The sequence below is a fragment of the Rhinolophus hipposideros genome, assembly GCF_964194185.1.
Source record: "Rhinolophus hipposideros genome assembly, chromosome: 15".
NCBI classification, from domain to species: domain Eukaryota; kingdom Metazoa; phylum Chordata; class Mammalia; order Chiroptera; family Rhinolophidae; genus Rhinolophus; species Rhinolophus hipposideros.
The window spans coordinates 132,247-157,448 of NC_138061.1; the positions used below are offsets into that span (position 1 = coordinate 132,247).

Below are 25,202 nucleotides of genomic sequence, written 5' to 3' on the forward strand. Positions count from 1 at the left end.
AGGCAAAGGCAGTATTCAGCCTTTGGGCCAGCTGGGGCTTCACAGAGCAAAAGGCCCAGTGAGCCTCAGACCCCACTGACACAGTGACCCTAGAACGCACACCCTGCCTGGGGCGGGGAAGCCAAAGGGCTGCATCCTAGGAGTGAGGGTGCCTGGGCGCAGACCCAGCTCCTGTGGGCCCAGGATAGCTTGGAGTTGTAGCACAACCTAACCTGCTGACTTTGAACTTGAAGGCACATAATTCTACACTTTGAGCACCGCCATGTGTCCAGAAGATGTAAAAACAAGCAAAACAATCCCTTCTAGAGGAAGGTAACAGAGTAAGCCCCAGTCATTCCTTCAAATAATTCTTCGGAGACAGTATTCGGCACACAATCAAAGGTCACCAGGCACATGAAGAAATAAGTCATAAGCGGCAGCAGCTGGGGGACTTACCAGAAACCAACTCAAAGACAAGTACGTTTTCAAGTCCCAGAGAGATAAACCAAGTAGAAAGTCAGGACACAGACTTTGGCAACAGCGTCAGTTACCAGCTGGCAGTCAGAGAGCACCCCGCCCGGCACAGAAGAAAGCCCTGCTCCTCAGCGGACATGGAACACTCACCAAGATGGTTCTACACTCTAAGCTGTAAGCCTCAAACTTAAAAGAATTAAAAGTAATGCAAAATATGTATTCCAACCATAATAGAATTAAAATAGAAATCAATAAAAGATTCAGATATCTGGAAAATCACCAAACATTTGGAAAATTTCACACTTCTAAATCACCTATTAGTTAAATAAGAAATCAAAAGAGAAACAAGAAAATATTTCAAAATGAATATGAAAACACACCTTATTAAAAACTGTGAAATTCTACAAAAGCACTACTTAGAGGGAAATTTATAGCACCAAACACCCATATCAGAAAAGAAGAAAGGCTTAAATCAATGACATCAGCTTTCATGTTTAAAAACCAGAAACTTAACAAAGTAAGCACAAAGTAAGCAGAATAAAGAAAATATTAAAGATCAAGACAGAAATCAATGAAATAGAACACAGAAAAAAATTGAGAAAAATCAATGAAACCAAAAGTTGTTATTTTGAGAGTATCAATTAAATTGATAGATCTCTAGTCAAGGTGATCAGGAAAGAATAAGACAGATTCCCAATATCCAGAGTGAGAGCGTTAACATCACTACAGATTCGACAAATCTGTGTAAGAAGGCTAAGAAAAAGAAGCTATGGGTTACTTCCAGTCAAGATGGCAGAGCAGGTAAACACTGTGCTCACCTCCTCTCAGGACCACATCAACTACAAGTAAACCAAGAACAACCACCACTGAGAATCACCTGAAGTCCAGCTGAACAGAATCCTGACAACTACCGAAGTACAGACGCCATCTCGACTGGTAGGAGGGGCAGAAATGCGGAACAGGCTGGTCTCACACCCACGTGTGACCATTAAAAACTGGGAGGGCTATCTGAGCTGCAGAGGTCCCCGCCATGAGGAGTGAGGGGGCCCAGCCACTCCCCAGACCAGGTTTCAGTGCTGGGGAGAGAAACCCGCATACCTTCTGGCTGTGAAAAGCAGTAGAGATTGTGCCTGAGTGAGACGAGGGGCAGCTGGGGTCCTAGGTGCTTGCTCCTCTTAAAGGGCCCATGCATGGACTTACCCACTGATGGGCTCTCTCTCTCTCTGAGCAAACTCCAGCACTGGGGCAGCAACTTGAAAGGGGACAGGGACACATGGAGGGAGGAACTGAGTTGTCTGGCCTCAGGGTGATGGCTGGAAGGGCAGCTTTCTCCTGGTTGGAGGAGCTGGCGGAGGCCATTGTTTCTGTTGAGCCTTCCCCCTTCCTGCATGCAGACCCAGGTGGGCGCTATATATGAATCTCTTTCAAACTGACTATCACCTTTCATCTGTCCCCTGCCCCTGCAGTGATTCCCTGAGACCATGCCCACCCCACTTTCAGGCACACCCAAGCCACTTCCAGTGGCTTTTTTGTTGAAACGGCCTGCCTTCGCTCTTGCTGTGGACTTTTCTAAAATCTCTCAAAGGTTCACAAACCCAAGCAAGCAGCATCTGGCTTCAGTGTGTCCGGCACCTCTAGCTGAGCAGCTCTAAGCCCAGTACTAGCAGCAGCTGGCCTTGGTTTGCAACCTGGCCTCTCAAGGCACCTCCAAGCACAGCGTGGGCAGCAGCCATCTCTGTATTGCTTTGTGGCTCATGTCAGGTGGCAATGGGAAGGGCACAGACTATGGCAAAACTTGACCTGTAGTGGGTCCTCTCTCAGGAGGCCCCAGGGCTGGCAGCCCCAGTGGCCAGCTTTGAACTGGACCCAAGCATCTCCCTGCCATTTCCAAGGATGACACACCCAAAGGACAGACTGGGCAGGCACCAGAGCCCCGCTAAACTGAGTCCTGCTCCATAGGGTCAGCCCCTGCACAACAGCTCTTCCACTTGCTGGCCAGGGTCACAGCCAGTCTTCACAACCAATCAGCTGGAGGGTCAATCCCTCCCATTGATGAGCAAACAGCAACCAAGGCTCCACTACAACAGGAGGGCACACACAACCCACACAAGGGACACACCTGCAGCACCCAGCTCTGATTACCAGGGAGACTGCACCACTGGGCCCACAGGATACCTTCCTACCTCAGGCCACTCCACTAAGGCCGGGAGACACAGCAGCCCTACTTAATACATAGAAACAAACACAGGGAGGCAGCCAGGATGGGGAGACAAAAAAACATGTCCCAAATAAAGGAACAGAACACAGCTCCAGAAAAAAAGAACTAAACAAAACGAGGACAATCTATCAGACTCAGAGTTCCAAGCTCTGGTTATAAGGAGGCTCAATGATCTCAGTGAGAACTTCAACAAAGAGATAGGAAACATAAAAAGTAGGTAGAAAACATAAAAAACGAACCAGTTAGATATAAATACAATAACTGAAATGAAGAATGCATTACAGGGAATCAACAATAGATTAGATGAAGCAGAGGATCAAAGCAGCGATTTGGAAGGCAAGGTAGCCGAAAACACCCAAGAAAAAAGAATTTTAAAAAAGGAGTATAATTTAAAGGGGCCTCTGGGACAACATCAAGCGTACCAACATTCACATCATAGGGGTACCAGAAGAAGAGAGAGCAAGGGATTGAGAACCCATTTGAAGAAATAATGAGCGAGGGCACAGTGGCCCTGAGAGCATTTGAGGAGCGGCAGAAATGCCACAGCCTCCAGCCGCCTCACCCAGGGAGTGTCAGCACCAGAGCCCGGGACAGCTCCTCAGCAGCAGGCCTTCGCCCAGAGGAGCTCGGGCCCCAGGTCACAGGCTGGTCCCCTCCACCATCACTCCCTGACTGCTTGGAAACTGCCTGCTTCTGTGGCAGCGAGCCCCTGCTTGCCCGTCCCTGAGCCCAGCAGGATGGCCCCTTCAGACCCTGTGACCAAGCTCACCAGCTAGATGGCGGGCTGGAGTCCCCGGAAGTCCAGGCAGCACCTCTGGCCACAGGCTCCCACCTCTCCTCGAAACGAGAATGTCGTTTCATTTTGAACTTGATGGGCCTAATGCCTACATGGTGTGCATACCTGATTTTCCTCCGTTTCTTTCTCCTCTAGCACTTCGGGCAGAAGCTGGGTTAACCCGGCACTCCCGTTCCCTCACCCAGGCCACTGTGGTTGGTTAGGATGAGCGGTACGTGGCTTCATGTTCTTCCACACAGCGGTCCCAGGCCCATCACAGCCACCAGCACTGTACGTTCAGTGTGAGTCTGTGGAGAGACACGTTGTCCACAGGTGTGTCATGTTGCTTTGTGTGTGAGGGTTTTAGATTCGTGTAAAAGATTTTGCACTGTAAATCTTATTATTTCACTTTATACATTTTGGTTAAGTCATTAGGGGCATGAAATTTAGAACTGTTTTGTAATATTTGGTAAATTTAGCCTTTTATCATTAAGAAGTGTTACCCTTTGTCTCCAGAATGCTTTTTGTCTTAATCTGTAAATATTCGTCTCTTGTCTGACAGTAATCCAGCTACATCCGCGTTCTTCTGACTAGTATTTATTTGCGTGATACATATATTGCATCTGCACTGGTTACTAACCTGTTGCCTCTAACCACCCTCCTATCATCAGCTCTGTGATGCTGGAGCTGAAACCCTGCAAACCATATTTCTGCTTAGCCAGCTGCTACCTGTTTCTGTTGAAAAGTCAGCAGTTGGTCTTATTTTTACTCTTTTCATAATTGGGTTTCCCCCACTTCTGGAAGTTTTTAAGATTTCCTTGTGTCTGGTTTCCAGGGTTGTCGTGCAGGGTATCATGTGGGGTCTCTGGTCCCGCTCCCCACATAAGAACACAGGATGTGGTGAGGCCAAAAAGGAACCCCCATGGAGCCATAGATGGGGGAGTCAGACCACTATAGTCTCACTGGAGACTGGATTCACATGACGTGCGACCTGCTGTCCGCTTTTCTGCCAACTGACCGACTCCCCATTTACCAGCTGCAATCCGCCTCTCTGCAATCCGCAATCCACACTCCACCGCTTGCTAGCCCAGCCCCCATCTTCTTGCTAGCCCCCATTTGCTGTTAGCATAGCCACAGCAGTTATATTAGTGGCCAATGGCTCACTGGTTACAGCTGACGGCCAACTAGCCACAGCTGATGGCCATTTACTACCCGAGCCAGCACCTTTCCACGTGAGGCCGAGAGCCTGGAAACTGCACTCCTGGCTCTGTCCCCACAGGGGTCCACTTTCCTTTGCACTTATGCTTGCAGTCGGCGGTGCTTCTGGGGTTCATGACTTGCTTTCTCTCATTGGTTTTGGAAACCTTCCCCCAGTTTCCTCAAACACTGCACCTGCCTGGCTCCTGGTGTGGGCTCCAGGAGCACATGGGCGGACTCTGCTCGCAGCCCGTCTGCACACTCTGCTCTCTGCTTCCTTCTGGGTATTTTCTTCCCATCATCCGGGTTACAAATTCTCTCTGGCCACGTCTAGTCTGTTTTTAGACAGATGAGATGTATTTTTTCAGTTCTAGAGTTCCCATTTGGTTCTTCTTACAGTTTCCTATTTGCTGTCAAAGTTCTCAGTCTTGTTTTACTCCTGTAGACGTGCACATCCCCACGAGTCTGTTCTTGGACTAGACTGGATTGTTTTATTATCATGGCTTTCTCCAGCATCTTACATGGGACAGGAGAAGTCCCTCTTCTTTGTTCTTCTTTTTCAAAATTAGTGCCATTTGACCTTTATTTTCCATGTGGACTTTAGAAAACTTTGGGTTCTGTATTAGTTACCACAGACGGGGCGGCTTGCTCACCAGAAGCTTGTCCTGTCACAGCTGGAGGCTGGAATCTGAGACAAGGTGTGGGCAGCGTGGGATCTTCCTGGGCCTCACTGCCCACCTTGCGGATGTCCCACGTGGTTGTCCTTGTGGGTCTGTGTCCCCATCTCCTCCTTTCCTGAGGACCCCAGTCAGACTGGATTAGAGCCACCTCCGTGGTCTCGTTTGAACTTAATCGCCTCTGTGAAGACCCTGTCTCCACAGACACCCACATTCTGAGGTGCTGAAGTCAGGTCTCCAACATGTGAACGGGGTGGAGGGGACACAGTTCACCTAAAAAGGGCAGCGGGTTTCTTTGGAAATTCTGCCGAGATTCTCACTGGGTTTATGACTTACTCAGTCGCAGTGCGGGCTGAGCTACCCTTGCTTACCCTCGGTCACCAGGTCTCATGTTCTGTAAGAAACTATCTTTTCCACAGAGACCCCTTACCTGGGTTGGTTGCTGCTGTATGGCATTTTATTTTATATTTTCTAGCTACTTCTTGTTCTGGTAGAGAAATTTCCTTCTATCAAGTCTAAGATGCACATCACAGAACAGCCAGGCAGGCAGCAATCACTTGACCAAACAGGGACAAGAGGTCAGGCAGTCGGCCGAGCACGGGCTGTGGGCAGCCTGTGTGTCACTGTCCACACAGCCACACAGCCTGTGACCCAACTGTGGTCTCCCGGTGGCAGTGGCCACTCCGGCACAAACCAGGAAAGGGGACAGAACGAGCACGGCAGCCCCACTTTCAGGGGATGGAAAGCACTCGCAGACACCGCAGGGACAGCGCCCTGTGTGGAGAAGGCAGTGGGGTCCTTCTGCAATCCGCAATCCACACTCCACCGCTTGCTAGCCCAGCCCCCATCTTCTTGCTAGCCCCCATTTGCTGGGGCTAGCAAATGCATTACCCACAGCTCGCCTCTGGGATCCGTCACTTCCCCCCTCCTTTGCAACGTGCTAAACACCTCTGCAGCCCCAGTGGGGACACTTCAACTCAGTTCTACTGTCGGCTTTTCTGGGGTTCGCATTCACGCTTCTTCCAGTTCTTTCATAGTCCCTAGTCCTTGTTCACAGCACCCTGTTCTTATAGAAGTGTAACGCCTGCCCCAGTCTTTCTGAGTCTATGAATTGGAGACTTTTTACTGTTGTTTTCTTAGGTTTCGTCTGATCCCTCAAACCTGTTGGTCTGTCTTTTTGTGTTTTTCCCTTGGCCTTTCTTGGTTGTGCTGACGCTTTCCCTGAATGTGACAGTGGCTGCCTGGGAGTTCTCTGGGTTTGGCAGGACACCAGCCATCGGGCTACGGAGCCTTCTAAGTGCAGGCGACCGAAAGCTCAAGTCAAAGTAACGTCCAAGGAGTCAGCCTGGCACTGCCCACTGCAGTAGCTCCACCTGCGCAGGACACGCCCGTTTTCCTCTTGGTCCTGCTCCATCCTCTGGCTTCAGCTTCTGGGTTCCACAAGTGTCACGGCTCCAGAGTCACAGCCAGGACAGTGGCCTCTCTACCACAGTTCAGGCTGCACTGGGAAGCAGGCCCACTGTGGCCGGGAAGAACCACATGGCATGGCATGGCCCCTCCTGGGGCCAGGGGACGGGGCAGTCACAGCAGACCCGATGGGCCCCGTTTCTGTCCTCACTTCTCCCAGCCGCCCCTCATCACAGCTGCCTGATTCCTGAGGCCGGCCCACCCTCCTGTGATGAGCCGGCTCTCTCCTGCCTCTTCACCCTGAAACATGGAACTCTCCTGAGGCCCCTCCCATCCCCCTGGCTAATTTCTTTACTGTGAGATCCATGGGTCTCAGAAAAGAGGGGAGCTGGGTGGACCTACAGCCAGCAAACCCATCTCACTTTCAAATACCAGCTTTTTGCAGCCCCTTACTTGCCAGGGGTTTGAAAAACACTGTTGTCCCGTCTCACTCAGAAACACTGAGATACAAGGAGCTTCCCCACCAATCCTTAACGGTAGTTACGATTTAAAAGAGTAAGCTTGTTTTTTTTCCTGTTTCCTTCTAAATTATCCAGAAACTTAGAAGACAAACATTTATTCACTTATTCATCAAATCTTTCCTGGGCACTCCCATGTGGCCGCTAAGTTCTGGGGAAAGAAGTTACTGAGTAGCGCTTCCCTGCCCTGGGGCCAAGTGCCTTAGCTGAGAGCTGGGGCAGGGGACTCTGGGGCCAGCACAGGGGTCTGCCTGGGAGATGCTGTAGGCCCAGGTGGCAGGTAAAACCAAGAGGAACTGACATTGCCCAGGAAAGTATGTGGGGCTGCGGGTTCTGAGCCTTTGGAGTCATGAGGATGCGATGAAGCTAAGAGCAATCTCACACACACACACACACACACACACACACACACACACACACGACCTGTGCAGTGACAAGATCCCCAAGCCCACTCCCAAGATCATCAGAGGGCCGGGTGGAGTGGCTGGAGTGAAGGCCTACTGTCCATGGTAGGAGGTTACGAGGGCCCAGAAATGACACAGACTGGGTGGGAGGCAAGGGTACCCCTAGCAGGGACTGGGAAGGCCTGTTGGCCTGGGCAGTGGGATTACAGGTGACCTTGCCATGGAGTGGCCACCTGGAGGGCACTGCAGGCGGGAGAGGGGCCCAGACCCCTTCCGGGGGCCTGCTGGGGCTGGGGGGCCAAGGAAAGGGCTGCTGGCCTACCCTGGGGACTCCTCTGGACACCAGGGCCTGGAGCTCAGGGTGTCACAGGGCGTTCTGGGGTCCCTGTGTCTGGAACACCACCTGGGGCGAGGACAAAGATGAGGAATGGGGCAGGTGTGGCTGGAATGGGGTGGAGGGAGGCCGAGGCAGGGGCCACAGTGCCCGCTGGGGAGGAGACAGGCTGGGGGCTGGTGAGTGGGGAGGCCGTGCGGGGAAGGGAGAGGGACCCGGCTCCTCGGAGACCGCCTTTCTCTCCTCCCCTCGCCCCATCTCCCGAGGAGAGAGCCTCTGCGTCTGCCCGCCCCCAATCCTAGGGCGGCGGCCTCCGCGGGACCCAGGCTCCGCACTCGGCGCCGTTCCGCGGAGGGTCTCCGTCTCGCCCACAGCCCGCGTCTCGGCGGCAGCCCCTGCAGCGGCCACTGCGTCCCACGAGGGTAAGGCGGGTGGCAGGATCCGGACACGGAGCGGAAGCGGGTGGGGGCGCCGGCAGGAGGGTCGAGCCGTCATCACCCACATCGCGGTGTCAGCGCAGGCCGTGCGAGGGGGAAGGGGAAGCGCACGGGGCCGCGATGGCGCGGGGAGGGGCTGTGCCGTGGGTCCCGGCCTGCGGGGGCAGGGTCTGCAGCGTCCCCAGCCTTGCGTTCTCCGCACCACCCGCGAGGCCTGCAAGGCCCGAACCGGTCTGGTCCCGCTCCGGACGCACGCTGCCCAGTGTGGGTCCCTGGGGGCCCTTGGTCGCCAGACTGCGTCCTCCAAACACAACCCCCACCCCAGCGTGGCCTCTGGTCCCCCCCCACATTCCCCCACCCCACCCCACCCCCACCGCGGAGCCCTGCAGCCCTGGGTTGGTCTCTCCAGAGCAACCCAGGATATGGAGGCCGCGGCCCCAGGCCTCACGACACCCACCCCCCACCTTTGCCCCCACTCCTCTTCCAGGCACAAAATAATCCCCAGGTGTTGAGCCCTCACCCCCTCCCCAGGCCTGACCCTATTGCTCAGGCATTCAAACCCCCCGGGCCAGCGTTCCCAAATGCAGGGGCCCCTGTGCCCAGGCACACTCCATTGTCCCCAGCCTCTGACCCCAGGCTCAGGGCCCCGGGTCCTCAGGAGCTGATGCCCTTTCCTCTGTCTTCCCACAGGTTTGGCACCACGAAGATGAACTGGATGGCAGCAACATGCTGGGCTCTGCTGCTGGCTGCCACCTTCCTCTGCGACAGCAGTGAGGCCAAGGGTGGTCGTGGAGGGTCTCGTGGAAGCGCCAGGGGAGGGACACGTGGGGGCTCACGCGGGGCCTCCAGGGTACGTGTGAGGCCCGCATCCCACTACACCGGCTCCTCCATGCGCGTGGCAGCTGTGGGGGCGGCTGCGGGGGCGGCAGCCGGGGCAGTGGCAGGGGCCGCTGCGGGCCTGGCGACAGGCTCGGGCTGGAGGAGGGTCCTGGGGCCCTGGGAGCGCGGCCTGGAGGACGAGGACATGGCACCAGGCGGCAACAGGACAGGCCCAGCGGTCTACAGCTACTGGGCATGGACTTCGGACGCGGGGCCCACGTGCGGCCCGTGCCTCTGCCTGCTGCTGCTGGGCAGCGCCCTGGGCGCCCTGGGGCTGCTGCAGCACTAGGTCTCCAGCCTGCGCCCTCCGGGCAGGCCGGTGCCCACATCCCCACTGCAGGGGGGCTGCTTGGGCCATTTCCTGCCATCTGCACAAGAGCTGCGGCCTCTCTTCCCCATGGCCCAGGCACCTCCTGTCCACCGTCCTGCTCAAACCCCTCCGAGCCCCCCCCCCCCCGTGGGAGGACAGCACCTATCAGTTCTAGGATGCCCCACCCACCACAGAGGTTAGGGTCCTCAGCCCCTGCCCACCATCTCTCTCCGGAGCTGCCAAAGGCAGATGCCAAGACCAAGGCCGTTCAGGCCCCTCCGTCTCCCCTGACCCACCTGGAATACCTGAAGGGTGTGGAGTGCTGACCAGCAGGCACAGAAGCTGCCAGAAGGGACCAAAGGAGCTGAGGACTTGGGGGGAAAGGCACTGTCTCACTCCCAGGGTGAAGCACGAGAATGCCGGGTGCTGAGCCCCAGTCCAGAAGCGGGGGCTGTGGGTTTCAGAGCCCAGTGCACCCACCATGGTTCTCTGGATGGTCCCCAGGAGAGCACCCTGCCCTCAGGCCCACGGCCATGTCCCTTCTGTGACCCACTGCCAGGGGCTCCCTTGGACCCACTTTGCTCTGACTTGAAACAAGTCACTTAACTCTTATTGGGACCTGTTTTGAAACACCATTCTGTTTAAACTTTCCATTTCCTCTGAACTCAGGTTCACACTCTGGAACCAGAGCCCTCGCCTGTACTTGGGTGGCAACTGCCACTGCTGAGCCCTCCCTGACACAGCAGGCAGCACCCCCTCGGGAGGTGGGGGGGGTGCAAATGGAGGAGGCTGGGAGCCAAAGTCAGACTCCGGACCCACTGGGCCATAAGCAGGGCCTGGAGGAAGGCTGGGGTGGACCCTGGCACCCAATACCCCTACACAGGAGGCCAGCCCATCTCCCTCAAGCCGCCCACCCCTCTGTGAGCTCAGTCCCAGGGAGCCTGGGTTCTTCCCAGTCCTCCAGCTCCAACAACCCCTTATCCAGGGCAGGACAGCTTCTGGGCTTGGCTTCTTGGGGCCTCACCTCCTTGGTGCTCGGTGGGAGCCTCCCAGAGCCTGTGGGGCTGTCTCCCAGAGTGGGCCCCTGCCTCCTGGACCAGGGGCCTTGGGACTCAGCTGCCAGACAGCAGCACTGAGACCAGCCCTGCCTGGGAGCCCTGCCACCTCTGCGTTCCTGTGTGGCTCTGGTTAGGGGTCTCCAGGCCATCGGCAGAAACCTGGACCAAGCATTTTTCTCCAAAGACCGGCTGGCGCACTGAGCTGCAGGATGGAGCTCCCGGCGGCCTCCCGTGTCCACACTGCCAGCATTCTCGGGGCACAGTGAGTCCAGCTCCTCCGTCCATTCCAGACCAAGCTGGATGCTACCAGACCAGTAAGCCATGGCCCAGCCCTGCCTGGGGCCTGGGTGGCAGAATGACCGTCCTGCTGCAGCAGACAGGGAACTCTGAAAGTCTTGCACAGGGAGACCCTCGGGCACCTCCCCAGGCAAGCAGCTCTCCCCAAGGCCGGAGAGTGTGGTCTCCCCAGGCGCCAGACTGCGGCCAGCCAGACCCTCACAGGCTGCACGACAGGGAGCCGTCGGCCACTGTGGAGACGATGGGACCTCTCTCAGAGCTCACTGCACCCTGACTCCGGGAGCGCCTGGCGTGGGGTGCAGCCCAACTGAGTCCTCCCCACCCCTGTGCTTAGGGTTCCAGCCAACGACAGAAGGTGCTCAGGGTAGGTCCTCAGGACAGGGCACTGTGTGCAGGCTGTGGGAAGCTGCACAGTTGGGGGACCTAGAGGGGTCCCTACAGGAAGGAGAGGTCCCGTTGGGAGACTGGGGCAGTTGCAGAAAGGCCACGCCATGCACCCGAAAGAACAGCAGAGCTACTGCCAGGGGAAGCCGACCCCCCTTCCCAACCAGCCACCTCTCCCTTCTCCAGACACAGGCTGCAGGGCAAGCTTGCCCAGACCCCTCAGGTGCCATCACAACAGTGCCAGGAGGTACCTCTGGGAACAGTCCCACTGGCTAGGTGCTCAGGGTGGTGGGAGCCTGGGTCTCTGCTGACCACACCCAAGACCCTTCCGGCAGGCACGCAGCTGTCCTGTGAGCTGGGTGGTCCCTAGGGTTCCAGGGGACAGGCCAGTGCTGTGTTCTGCCACGGGTTCTGGAACCCCCTGTTCACGTCTGTGTGCACGTTTAGCAGCATCATGAAATAAACACTCTGCTGACAACGGCTCTTCCTCACTGTGGGGCCAGGGCACTGTCACGATCTGACTCCACAGCCCTGGGTTACTGACCAGTTCGTACCTGTGTTTCCCTGGGTGTCAGGGGCCCTGACACATGGGCTCAAGCTACTACGGGTACATAGTGAGCAGGCCAATGGCAGACGGGCCTTTTAATTTACAACTAAGTTACAGATAACAGCTTCACTCCTAGGACAAGGACAGTGAGCACCACTGAGCGTCCTCGCGGGCTGGGCGCTGGGGCCGCTCAGGGGTCCGGCGGCCCTTATGTCCACACCCCAGGCCCGTCCCCTGTAAGCAGGAGCCGGAGGGTGCAGCCTCCTAACCGGAGCAGACACCTGAGTGTCCTGTGACCAGCAGAGAGCCCCAAGCGTCAGAACCAGACGTGAAGGCCGAGGATGCTGCCCAACTGTGGGGGCAGGGCTCGTCGGCCGGGCCAGCTCAGGGGTCTGGAGGGCCCTGCAGCACGTCCCGGTCCAGCATCACGGTGCCCAGCAGCCCTCGGCGGAAGGTCCGAAGGAAGTCATGGGCCGCTGCAGAGTAGTCAGGCTGGACCACGGTCACGTCACCTGGGGAGAGGAAGGGCCTATGAGGAGGAAGCCTCCACGTGGGCGGGGGCCCAGGACCCCTCACCGCCCTCAGCAGCCCTGCAGCAGGTACCTGGAGCTCAGGCAACAGGGCCTACTAGGAAAGAACACAGGAGGCAGGTCACCTGGCTGGGTGAGTCACCTGGGCAGATGGGACATGCTGCGCCCAGGCCTGCGGCAGGGAGATGGGGCCCTCCCTCTCAAGAACCTTCACTCGGGTGTCCCCACAATATCCCCCCACACAGCCAGGCCCGCTCGATGGGCTGGTCCCCTAAACCCAGCCGGGCCGAGGCCCCGCATCTCACCTGTACCCGTGAGGACCTTGACCTTCTGCGTCTTGCCCAGCCTCACGGCCACGCTCTTCAGCACTCTCACCACGTCATCACAGGCCCCGTCCAGGCCATAGTGCTGCACGTACCTGCACAAGCCACCGTCAGCCTGAGGGGGCCAAGGCCAGCCTGCGAGGTCACTCCTGGCTCCACAGATGATGTGACCGCTCGTGGGTGTGAGTGGCCGCGGTGTGGGTGGGGGCTAGGCCTCCTGAGGGCCCACCAGAGTCACTGACACCTGTCCCCCTGCGTGGCCATGGCCACGCCCACCACCCTAAGGACAGCTCCCCACTGGTGCCCTTGGCTGCAAAACAACTGCTGTTCATGGGCGTCACCCACCCCACCACTGGGCAGCTGGGGCCTGGGGCCCGAGGTCAGCACACAGGCCACTGCCAGACGCACTCAGAGCTGCTGCCCTGTGCCTACGGGCAGACATCAGGTCAGCACAGCCGGGATCACCTGCGTCTCTCCAGCTGGCTGGAGAATGGACTGGTCTGTCTGACCAGCGTTTCCTGTAGCCCACGGCTGACTCGGTGCCCACCACTGCAAGAAGTGCCCGGTGACTCTCACAGATGCCCCGCCCCACAGGACATGGACCAGGGCCTGCCAGGAAGGCAGCACAGGGCCAGGCCAGGCACAGCGGACACTGCGTGGCTAAGGAGACAAACACCCCCACAGACAGAACCCCAGGAGCCAGGAGACACCCCGACCGACAGCACCACACGGGGTGACACAGGAAGGTGGTTACTTCTCCCAGAACCCCAACAGGCAGAGGGAGTGGTGGCACCTGCCTGGTGGCCACAGAGGGCGGGGCTCAGCCGTGAGGAAGCCGGCTACTCAGACTGGCTTCAGGCCACGTGTCCAGTCGACGAGGACACGGGCCCAGATCCCGCCAACTAGATCCTATGAAATGCAGCTCCTGAATCAAACTTCCGAGAGCAGCAGCCCCACGACTTCTGTGCACCAGCAACGGCGAGGACCCGTCCCAGGAGACAACAGGCCTGGGGAGGCCCCCACACACACCTAAAACCTGCAGGAGTTTGGCTGCTACGTTTTCCAGAAACAGAGCAGAACAATGGCAGTCCAAACTGACTTCCACGGAAACAAAGAGAAAAAATCACATCTGAAATCCACTTGACGCAAATTAAGTCACAGGGACTCGAATGACCCTATCTAAAACAACCATAAACACACAAAATAATGGTTTTCAAGCTACCAGACATCAGCCCACAAAGAACGTAAGCAGACCCACAACAGTCCAGCTCAGCACCGTGAGACCCCGCAGAGCCTTAAGACAAGACACGTTGGGAGACCTAGGCATAGAGCCAGAAAGAGAATTCCAGAAGACTGCAGAAAGCTGCCCAAAATATTCAGCAGAGGAACTGACCACTCCCCACACTAGAGGGCAGAGGGACAGTGGCTGGCACTGGCTCAGAGCCGAGGACAGTTGGGGACCTCATGACCCACGGGCGCTGTGGAAGGGACAGGCCTGCCTCAGTGGGGGCACCACTCCAGACCCACGGGCCTGAAAGGACCACACAAGTGGACCACACTTGTTTCCAAACAAGTGTCCCAGAACAAAGTCCAGGTTTTTTTAAAACAATATACAGACACTTGTCACCCAAAAAGGTAAAATTCAAAACAGCTACCATCCGAGCAGATGTTATTGGCACGCACGGCAGGAAGACAGACCCATCCGACTGCCCAGACGGCAGGAGCAGCGGACAAAGGCGTTAGAGTGGTTATTTTGACCACATTCCACATGGCTACACAGTGGAGACATGAAGATGTAAAATGACCCAAACTGCACTTGCAGAGGTGAACACGGAAGGCACTGGAAGGGACAAACAGCACGTGGGCTGACCCCGCAGAAGACCCAGCACTGCTGAGCTGGGGACAGTGTCCGCTGCCAGCATGCGGGAACTGCAGTCCCAAGGCAACGAGAGAGGAAGCAGTAAAACTCAGGAAAAAATATGCATACCTGATGAAAACTACAAAGCCACACACAGATCCAAAAACTCAACGAAATGTAAGGACAAGAAACATGACAAAAATGCAGCAGGAACCAGCGTCATAACCGCTCAGAAGTGTGATCATGAGGAAATCTTAGCAGCCGCTGGAGGAACAATCGACACTGAAGAACAGACAGGCAGCACCTGTCCAGTACTGAGGAATCTGTCCCTCTAGAACCACACACCGGGCAAAAACAAAAAAGGTGACATAAAGACAACTTCCGACCACCAAAATCCGAAAGATTCTGTCACCTGCATTACAGTAACTGTTAGAGGAAATCCTCCGACAGAGCAAAGTAACACAAGATGGAAACACTGGGAAAACAATGGGATGGGCAAATAGTTAATTTACATATCATACTTTAAATCTCTGTATAGACAAAAAGACTAACAGTGTATCTGAGGTTTATAAAAATATGCAAAAGACACATGACAACAATGGCCCAAAGGTCAGGCTGAAAACAGTGAATATACACTCTTGTGAGCGCTTATGAGATGCGATGTGTTATAATGTCACTTAAAGGGGGTAACAGTGGAGCCAGTGAAGCCAAGAGCTGGTTCTTTGAGGGCAATCACAACACCTGACGAGCCTCTGGCGAGGCCGATGGCCTGACCTGACAGAGGATATCTGAGAGACACTGCATGCTGCCAGTAAACCACCAACTACCGCCTGGCTGTGACCAGGTGCGACCGACTGACACGTGCCAACACAGGGAGCCTGAAGCAGCAGTGCTGAGCGGACATACGGTGTGACCCCATTCCTAGGGGATTCTAGCCGAGGGCAGAAAGCGGTAGCCACCAGGGTGTGGGGTGGGCAGAAAGGGGTAGGAGGAGGGCTAGCAAGCAGCACGCGCGATCTGGGGTTTGTACGGGCTTCACAGATGTGCCTGCGTCACAGTGTCCACCTACACACGAAGTGACATGCACTGTCTGTCGTCTGCGACGCCCTGCACCTCATTTAGCAGGAGGAGGGCCCGTGACCTGCACCCCAACTCACCCAAAGAGCCGTTGCCTGTTGAGGGTGTAGAGAAGGTAGTCGGCCAGGGTCTCCGCCCCCACCAGGTGGTCCAGCACGGTCCCTGGGGGCAGGCAGCCGAGGGTGAGGGCACCTCAGCCTCAGCCCCAGGCCTGCCCCGAGCGTGCCGATGCACTGCAGCTGTGCACGAGGGCTGCACGGGGCCGCCCAAGACCCAGCACCCGGCTCTGAGGTCTGGGGCTGCGCCAGGCGGCAGGGCACAAAGGGCGGCTCCACTCACCACACAGGGCCAGCTTCAGGCCCGTCTCCACGCTCTCGATCCGAGGAGCCAGCACCCCAGGGGTGTCCAGAAGGAACATCAGCGGCCGCTCACACACCTGTGGGCAGAGGGCAGTCAGGCGGCCGCTCAGGAAGCCTCACGCAGAGCCTCCCCGAGGGGTGTCCTTGTCACCCAGCTCTCGGCTTCCCTAGGGGACTCGGCTCCACTTCACTTGGAGAAAAAATAAAAGCAACAGCCCCACAGCCCCATCTTCTGCCAGGAGGAGTGAGTGTGGAGAAGCCCCGCTGTGCTTGAGGGAATGTGATCAGCCTGCTCAGCCCTGACCACCATGCCTGTTTCCTCATCTGCAAACGGGGGTCAGCATGTCCCCCCACAGGTTGGCATAAGGACTGGTGCAGTGCCTGGCACCTGGCGAGTGCTCTGCGAACGTGGAGTGAAGGGAAGGACGCACGGACAGACATGGCCATGCCAGCTGGCCAGCCTGCAGGAAGGGCCAGCTGGCGCCTGTGTGTGCGGAGCTCTGGACACGGCAGCCCAGAGGGGGCCCTACCTGAATTCTGGACATCACAGCTCTGGTGATCCCAGGCTCGCCACCCACCCTGGTGGCTTTTCCTGCAGGATAAAAGGGGCAGTCAGGTCCACGTGAAACACACAGTCCTGGCAGACAAGGCACGGGGAGACACGTGAGCCCAAATGGGCTGGCGTTCAGTGTTCGGCCAACACCAGCTCACAGCAAGGACTGTTCAAACCAGGTTCCTGAACGTGCGTCCCCAGTGCCTGGACAGGTGGTCTGAGAGCTGCTGAGGGACCCATAGGAGGTGCCAGCCGGCAAAGGCCAGAGCCCAGCTGCTCCTCCCGCATCGCCTCCCTCCCTCCTGGACCCAACAAGTGCATAGCCCCTCAGCCTGCAGCCAGGCCTGTCCGTGGGGCTGAACTGAACACTGGCTGCCCTGGGACCTAATTCAGGGGGTGTCCCCAGCTGACTGTGCACCCTCTGCCAAATCAGCTGCAGCAGAAGGGGACACGTGTGTGCACGGGGGGGGGGGGCAGACGTGGGCCACGCACACAGTGCAGCACTGTCCAGCCTGCAAAGGGACAGGTGTTCTAATGCCTGCAGCAGCGTGGGTGGTCTGGGGGACGTGTGTGAGTGCCATCAGTCCTGTGACTCCACTCATGCAAGGTCTCACATCCTCACAGATCCACAGAGTAGTTTCAAGGTTCCCCGGGCTGGTGGAGAGGCAGCATTTGGGTGAGACTCTCAGTTGGAGGTGTCTGGAAATAGTATGCTGGTTGCACACCTTGATGCCACTGATTTTAAGCCACGATTAAAGAAAAAAAAAACTTTCAGGAGCAGAGGAGGAACCACGCCGGAGCCAAAAATGGCCGCAATAATGGCTGAGTGCGGCCCAGCGCCAGATGGCGTGTCCACAGAAGACACCAGCTCACACGGAAAGTGGAGCCAACACGGCCTGGCTTTGAACTTTAAAACACTTAAGGAAAAAGGGGCAGGCACAGGAGAGCACTGCGGGCGCTCCCGTGTGCCTCGAAATGGGAGAACCCTGATGCCAGGAGACAGCTCTGTGACCAAGCAGGCGGTGGCCCAGGGCCCAACACCAGACCCAATGGCTGCACAGCACTTTGGGTACAATTGACCAAAGGACTTAAGGAAGAGACAAAATCACCAACGTTTGGCAAAGTCATCCTTTTTTACACATTTAACACGTGAGAGAACCAATTAAGTGCACAATGGCTGCCTCACCATTAACCGCACAGGAGGTTGTCACCCGCCGCGTCCCACCAACATCCCAGCTTGGGGAGACACAAGCCCGAGGACAGCGTGGCTAGCAGTACCTTTCCTGAGGTGCTGTCTCCTGAGCGCGTTGATGAGAGAGGACTTGCCCACGTTGGGGACCCCGATGACCATGATACAGAGCTCCACGTTCTGCAGGCAGGAGAGCGTAAGTCTGGCGGCCCCCGTCCACCCTGCCGCCCTGCACCCGCCCTGCCGCGAGGCTCGTGACCATTCCCGCAGCTGCCACAGCCCACCCTGGGCCGGCACACCTGTGCTTGGCAGGTGAGCCCGGGCACCCTGGCAGTAGGCACTGGGCCCCACCAACCCACCTCTCGTCGGTGATAGCGGCAGCTGCTTCCGACCAACTCTGTGACCGCCGGGATGACCTGGACAAACCACACAGGTGCTGCATGTGGGCACCCACCCCTTCCTCGGTTTCCAGACGTGGTGGGCTCTAGTGTCCAGGGTTCCGTCCACGTCACACTATGGTGGGGGTCACCTGTGCCCTGGCCAGTCCCTCAGCCGTGAAAGAGCTGGACAGTCGTCCCAGGCAGGTAACACCTATGACTACAACCATCTTCTAACAGATGCATGTCGGCCAGTGAAACCTCCAAACACAACTGGGAAGAAGAATGTTCCAGACTCTGCCAACGCCTTTCCTCCTTTTAACCCCGGGACATAACATGCAGCCCAACTCTGCTCTTTCAAACCCCTCACAGACGGTCCAGGACAGGAGTACGTCCCAGGACCCCCAGCAAATCCATCTCCAAAACTCCACTTCTTATGAAAGCGTACAATACTTCATAGTGTTTCTTGAATATATTTAAGCAGAAGCATTAAAGTATAAAACAAACAAAAGCCTACCTGCTTGACATTTTCATCCTTTATACAGTTGGTAAAAATGACATTTTTTAGGCCTTCTCTTTCTAAGTGCTGTATAATTTTCTGAAAGAAACAAGACATCCCCATTATAAATGCTAGTAAGAACACAGGCGTGCGATACACCACAATCCGAGGGTCTGGCCCTCCAGGCCCCATTCCCCAGGCCTCTCTGGGCTCAAAGCCACTGCAGCTGGGCGCTCAGGGTGGAGCTGGCACGAGGGAAGCCGCGGGCACAGGCGAGATGCAGCACGACACTGCGAACAGCGTGAGGGAAGGGCCCACGGTGGTGAGTGCTCAGTGCACGGCCTGCCCCCTCAGCCCCGGCCTCCACTCCACTACCTTCTTGTAAAATGAGGCTAAACTAGGTTATTCCGAAGCCACACCCAGCACTGACACCTTACAGTTTGGGTCTTCACTGAGGATTCTCACTACCTCTCTGTATCCTGACGAGCTTTGACAAAATGAAGTCCACGTTGAGGTCTGAACCCAATCTCATCACAAAGTATTTCTAATACTTTAAAAGCTCAAACACAAACTAGGGTTAATACGAGTTTACTGGTCTAACATTCAGCGAAATCAGCACATGAATCGTATTTTTTAAAACCAGTATTGTACTGTTTGATCAGCTACTGACCTAAACGTATGACTGACGCTTAAGCAAACAAGAAAATCATATTAATTCAGTTCGTTTTAGTTGTCTGTTTATTTGTAATGGTGCAGATTAAGATACAGGCCAAAACGAAGACGTATTTGAAGCCACACTTTGAAATGTATAAATTCACCCGGGATGTCCCTACCCAGTGCATGGAGGGCCACCACTGGGGGCTTCTCATCTCCTCTCCAAAACCCCAGCCGCAGCATGTGACAAAAGGAGCAAACACTCCTGCTGCTTCCCAACCAGGCAAGACATGGTGGGTCCCTGTCAGTTAACCTCAATGTGCCCAGCACTCTACAAAAACCATCTAACAAACACTGATAAGATTCCAGTCTCAATTAACAAAGCAATTGAAAGCCTGTGATGACAATAGGACATTGCAAATGCAGTGGAACCTGGCCCGTTTCCCAGCAGGAGGACCTCGATGGTGGATGTGGGAGCACGTGGGAGCACACAGTGGGGCAGGAAGCAGGGCCGGGAGGCCTTGTGCTTGGCGTCTCCATGAGCAGACCCATGGCGTCAGCATGGATGTCGTCCTGGAAAGTCACAGGGGCTTCGAGTAACTCAAATGCACCAGGTCGACTAAGCTACCTGAAACGCATTCTTGCTGCTGCAGTAAAAGGAAAAACTCTGCACCACTAACAACTCGAAAAAATTAGGAATTCAAAAGATCCTGACACCTACCCTTTGTGAAGAACGACAACAGAGCAAGAAAAGCAGAGACTCGTACTCCACGAACCACATTCCAGAGCCTTCATGCTGCGTTCAACTCTGGGCACCAGGAAATAGCCTGCACTTGGTGACTTGTGTCCCCAATCCTGCCTGGCTCTGGCTCTGGAGACATCTTTACCTACTGTGGGCCTCTGCCACCCTCCCAGGTCACACGGTGTGCTGCAGGCTGCCCGCAGGCCAGGCCGTGGAACTGGTGAGTGCAGACACCTGAGGGAATGCAGCCATCAGAGGGGAACCCAGGCCAGTGGCCAACAGCCTCACACAGCCACTGAAATGTAATTAAAATGAAATGAAATGTGGACGTGCATTCCTCAGCGGCAGCCGCACGGACCCAGCAGCCATGTCCCAAGGGAGACGTGCACCGTAAACCAGATGTCCGAGGAGCCCACACTGAACACACAGGGTGTGCTGGAGCAAGTCTGGCCGGGCACATCCACGGCGTCTGCGGCAGCTCGTCCCTAGGCAAGGGCGCCCAGGGCAGCAGCTGTGCGCCGCGCGGCCTTTACCTGTCGCTGGCTCAGGTCTGCCAGGTCCATCTTGTTGAGCACGAGCAAGTGTGGCTTAATCCCCAGGGTTTCCTGGAACAGAGGGTTGCGGCCTGAAAGCGGGATGTTGCAAAATTAAGGCAAAATTCCTTCAGTGCTTTGCAAGCCAACTGACTTATCGTCTTGTCACCCGATTGGCACCATCTTTGGGAGGAACTGACGCAGCTGAGAGCACAGCCTCACGGTCCCAGAGCTGGGAGGCCTGAGCTGCCCGCCCAGCAGGGGAGCGGGTGCTTCCTCCTCATGACCACCGGCAGCCGCAGGCTGCTTCTCAGATGCCAGGCAGCCAGGCAGGGCAGTGGCTCTCACAAGGCTTTCCAAACAGGAACGACAGTGACAAAAACAACAAGCTCAGTGGAAGGTTTCATAACTAAACCTTCGATTAGTTGCCAAGGTATGTAAGTTCAAAATGAATGATCACTCAAAAATTGCAACCTAACTAGTGTGTTTCAAACCACCACTGCCACCTCTGGTGCCCACCAAGGAGACAGACCCTGAAGGTTCCCCCTCCTTGCTACCAATCCCAGGCCCCTGTACCTCTCAGCCAGGGACCCACCTTGGGTGACACTGACACAGAGAGCAGGGGAGTTCCTTATCTTTATCTCCAAGTGTTCGGGACATGCCTGGTGCTTCATCTCTTACTGAGCCCAGCCCGTCAGGGTCTAGGTTCCCAGTTAGCCACCGTGTCCTCACCCACACAACAAAGGGACACCCTTCCCCCCAGGTTAACCAGTCCTGTGCAAATTCAGGACACCGAAGCCTCCAGACCCCGTCACAGGCCCCCTCTCCAGTGTTAGGGCTTCTTGCCACGTCCTGGATAGGAAAGGAGAGAGATGTCTTCTCCTCACCATACACTGAATAATAACCAAAGCCCATTATTATTTTTTAATCATCAGATGTACACTCGCCAGTAAACACTCTGACCAGCATGGGACACTGTATGAACTGACATATTTACCTACAGGGAAGACACTCAGTACTTTATTACTGAAGTTCCCATAAGCCTTTGAAATCATGAAATGGTCCCTCATTCTCCAATCTAGAGGTGGTAACTCTCAAACCCTCCGCATAAAAGGAGAATCTAAACATAGCTCAAATACAACAAAAACAGGGTCTAGAAAGCAGTCACTGGTGACCAAGATCAGCACACGATGCCGATTCAGGCACAGGTGGGAAGCCCCCGGGGCAGTTCACATCCCACCAAAGAACCCCGCTGCTGGACAGGGTTGCAAAGCTGGGGTGCAGGCAGAGGTCTGAGACCAGTGAAGTTCCGGGGGGGGGGGGGCTCGACCAGATTCTGATTAACCTTCTGGAAAGGGACCCAGACCAGTCATTCTAATTTTAAATTCTAATGTGTGACGACGGATAAGAAGCACCGCTGTAAATGCCAATAACTACAACCAGGGGGGCTGCTGGCCACTGCGGTGGCTGACTGGACCAGAGCAGTGGCCAGGCAGAGGGCATGGACGGGAACAAGGCAGCACGCCAGGAATGCTTTCTGCTGCCTTGGGCACTGATTCAGGAAGGGTCTCCTCAGCACCACTGCATTCCATTGGGGGGTGGGGGGACCTCCCCACACCACTAGCAGTTCAGCCATAGCAGCTGGGCTCCTTCCATTCAACTCCATCTGACACCGTCTACCGGGAGATGCCATCAGACCCCCCAGGCCCACAAGACTGTCCCTCCCCACTTGAGATTCTATTCGCAAGTCCAGGTGTCCCCCATGCTTCTCAGCCACCGGCTACAGGTCAGGGGTTCCCATCACCCCCTCCTCGGGTTGGAGTCATTCGCCAGAGCGGCTCCCAGAACTCAGACAAACGTTTCACTCACCAGATCTCAGGTTTATTACAAAAGGGTCTAACTCAGGAGCAGCCAGACAGAAGAGACTCACAGAGCAAGGTCTGGGGGAGGGGACCAGGGGCTGCCGTGCCCTCTCCGGGCGGGCACCTCTCCCCACCTCTGCACGTGTGCACCAACCGGAAGCTGTCTGAACCGAACCGTCCCTCTGGGATTTAGGGAGGCTTCAGTGCGTGGTGTGACCGACTAAATCAGTGGCTGTTGGTGACTGGACCCGACCTCCAGCCCCTCTCCCCTCCTGGATGGCAGGGGTGGGACTGAAAGTTCCAACCCTCCCATATCAGGTTGGTTCCCCTGGCGCCTGCCCCACCCAGAGGGGCTTTCCAGAAGTCACCTCATTAACGTAACAACAGACCCCGTGGTCACTCTCATCACTTAGGAAAGTCAAGGGTTTTAGGAGCGCTGTGCCGGGAATGGGGACGAAGGCCAAGTATACATTTCTATTATAAATCCCAGTACCCTAAGCACCAAAGGATATCCGGGCATCATGCACCTCCACGATACAATCCACCAGCTTGAGGCTGCTCTGCATCTTCTTCAGCCCTGGAAAGCAGAAGACAGCTGAGGCAAGGCGTCCATGGCCTTTCAAGAGTAGGACAAGACTGAAGCTGAGCTGTCAAGAATGTCGCACCCACAAGCCACCTAAACAGGATACACTGGAGCGAAGCGCTGTAAGGTTAACTGATAACCACTTGCTGGGAGCCCCCTTCCAGTCCAACACGAGGGCTCAGGGGAAACTGCTGGCCCTGTCGGAGGCAAGGCCCTGTCTCTACCTCCTGACACGTGGGCAACTCTGGGTGCAGTAATCAACCTCCAGGGGTCTTGGTCTGGGCTATAAAACTGACGTCATCTAAGCAACTCACTGGGCCTGGAGACTGTGTGGAGGTGCTGCTGCTGTGCGCACCGACCTGCCGTCACACTCACACAGCTGGTGCCCGAGCTCTCACTGCTGTAAGAACACAGCGTTCAAGTCGCCCTGAACCAGGAACAACCCACACAACAAAAGCAACAAAGCTGCGTCTCCTGCAGCGCCCCCCCACTCATGGTGACAGCTGAGGGGTGACAGCTCCCCTCTGCCTCCACTTGCACAGCCATGCTGTCATCTACGCACATCCTCAAACCCCTAGCGTCGCCCCACTTGTTCTCATCCACACTGCACGGCCCACGGGCGCCCTGGCCTAGCACCCGGCGCGCACGGCGTTGGCATGGTGCCTGGCACCCGGTGTGCACGGAGCCTGGCACCCGGCGTGCACGGAGCCTGGCTCCCGGCGTGCACGGAGCCTGGCATGGTGCCTGGCACCCGGCGTGCACGGAGCCTGGCACCCGGCGTGCACGGAGCCTGGCTCCCGGCGTGCACGGAGCCTGGCACCCGGCGTGCACGGAGCCTGGCACCCGGCGTGCACGGAGCCTGGCACCCGGCGTGCACGGAGCCTGGCACGGAGCCTGGCACCCGGTGTGCACGGAGCCTGGCACCCGGTGTGCACGGAGCCTGGCATGGTGCCTGGCACCCGGCGTGCACGGAGCCTGGCACCCGGCGTGCACGGAGCCTGGCTCCCGGCGTGCACGGAGCCTGGCACCCGGCGTGCACGGAGCCTGGCACCCGGCGTGCACGGAGCCTGGCACGGAGCCTGGCACCCGGTGTGCACGGAGCCTGGCACCCGGTGTGCACGGAGCCTGGCATGGTGCCTGGCACCCGGCGTGCACGGAGCCTGGCACGGAGCCTGGCACCCGGCGTGCACGGAGCCTGGCACGGCGTCTGGCACGGCGGGCACTGGGTCCCCGTGTACTGGGGACTCGGGCGGCGCAGGGGCAGGGGCAGGGGCTGGGCAGTGGGACCCGCGGCGCTGAGAAGGCCTGGGCGGGTCCTGGGTGTCTTCCTTCCGCCAGATTTTGACGAATAAACAGTCAAACTGCCAGAGGTTTAAGCAGAAAACAAACACGGCTCTGTTTTAAAGGTGTTGCAGCCACAGCCGAATACAACTTGGAAAGTGCTTTCCTGCCCCTTTTTCCTTTACTCCTCAAAACAATATCCAGGAAGTTCCTTTTTAAAAGGCAGACGTGGAAAGTCAGGCTTCGGGGAATAAAGCGGCCGCCGGGCCCCGCGCGGAAGCCCGGGCCGCTGGACGGCGGCCGAGCAGAGCCGGCCCGGGGACTCCGGGCTCACCTTTGGCCATGTGGCCCGGGAACCAACGCGCCACGTCGCGACCGCGCAGCGAAAAGCTCTCCCGCCACGCGGTCCGGGCGGCTGTACACAGCGCGCGCGCGGCCGGCCTCATGGCGCCTGGTCCCCGCGCTCCGGGCACCGCGGGGGGCCGGTCCGGTGCCGGACCCGTCCGCCCAGCCCGCGACCCCGCTCCAGGGTTCCGGCTCAGGCAGGCCGCGGGGCGGGCCGCGCGTGCGCACACGCGGCTGCAGGCGGCAGCCGGAGCCCGGGGGCGGGGCCCGGGCTGGACCCGGACGGGGCTGCGAGCGGATCTGGGGCGCGTAGCCTCCAGGTTCTCGGGCTTCTACAGGGTTTTTAAACAAATCCGTAGGTATATTAACATTAATTAAACTAAAAATCCTAGTTCTTCCCTAAGCGTATCCTGAGCGTAAGTGTAACAAAATGTAGGAGTCCCGTTTGCAAGTTTGTAAAAAACTTAAAAATTTACCTTACACATGTAACACCCTCCTTTTGTTTTGCAAGTACTCCCAGTTTTAATGTAACAAACCAACCC

At 56.8% G+C, this 25,202-nt stretch overlaps 2 protein-coding genes across 3 annotated transcripts; one reads left to right on the top strand and one right to left on the bottom strand.

The window, feature by feature from the left end:
- The first annotated feature begins 8,274 nt into the window (after positions 1–8,274).
- SPRN (shadow of prion protein) lies at positions 8,275–11,824 on the top strand. The gene is made up of 2 exons (XM_081074898.1): positions 8,275–8,405; positions 9,111–11,824. The coding sequence occupies exon 2, from the start codon at positions 9,127–9,129 to the stop codon at positions 9,586–9,588; it is 462 nt and encodes a 153-aa protein (XP_080931024.1). The 5' UTR covers positions 8,275–8,405; positions 9,111–9,126; the 3' UTR covers positions 9,589–11,824.
- A 128-nt stretch (positions 11,825–11,952) lies between these two features.
- MTG1 (mitochondrial ribosome associated GTPase 1) lies at positions 11,953–24,900 on the bottom strand. Of its 2 annotated transcripts, XM_081074896.1 has the most exons (11): positions 24,650–24,900; positions 22,964–23,028; positions 20,590–20,694; positions 18,679–18,759; positions 18,144–18,200; positions 17,874–17,964; positions 16,573–16,634; positions 16,023–16,119; positions 15,764–15,845; positions 12,731–12,843; positions 11,953–12,407 (listed from the first exon to the last, which is right to left on the bottom strand). In XM_081074896.1, exons 1-11 carry the CDS (start codon positions 24,759–24,761, stop codon positions 12,280–12,282), a joined length of 993 nt encoding a protein of 330 aa, XP_080931022.1. In that variant the 5' UTR covers positions 24,762–24,900; the 3' UTR covers positions 11,953–12,279. The 2 variants fall into 2 exon arrangements, with proteins under 2 accessions (XP_080931022.1, XP_080931021.1); XM_081074895.1 differs by lacking the exon at positions 22,964–23,028 and having other exon boundaries at positions 11,958–12,407; positions 20,590–20,681; positions 24,650–24,870.
- Positions 24,901–25,202: the final 302 nt, after the last annotated feature.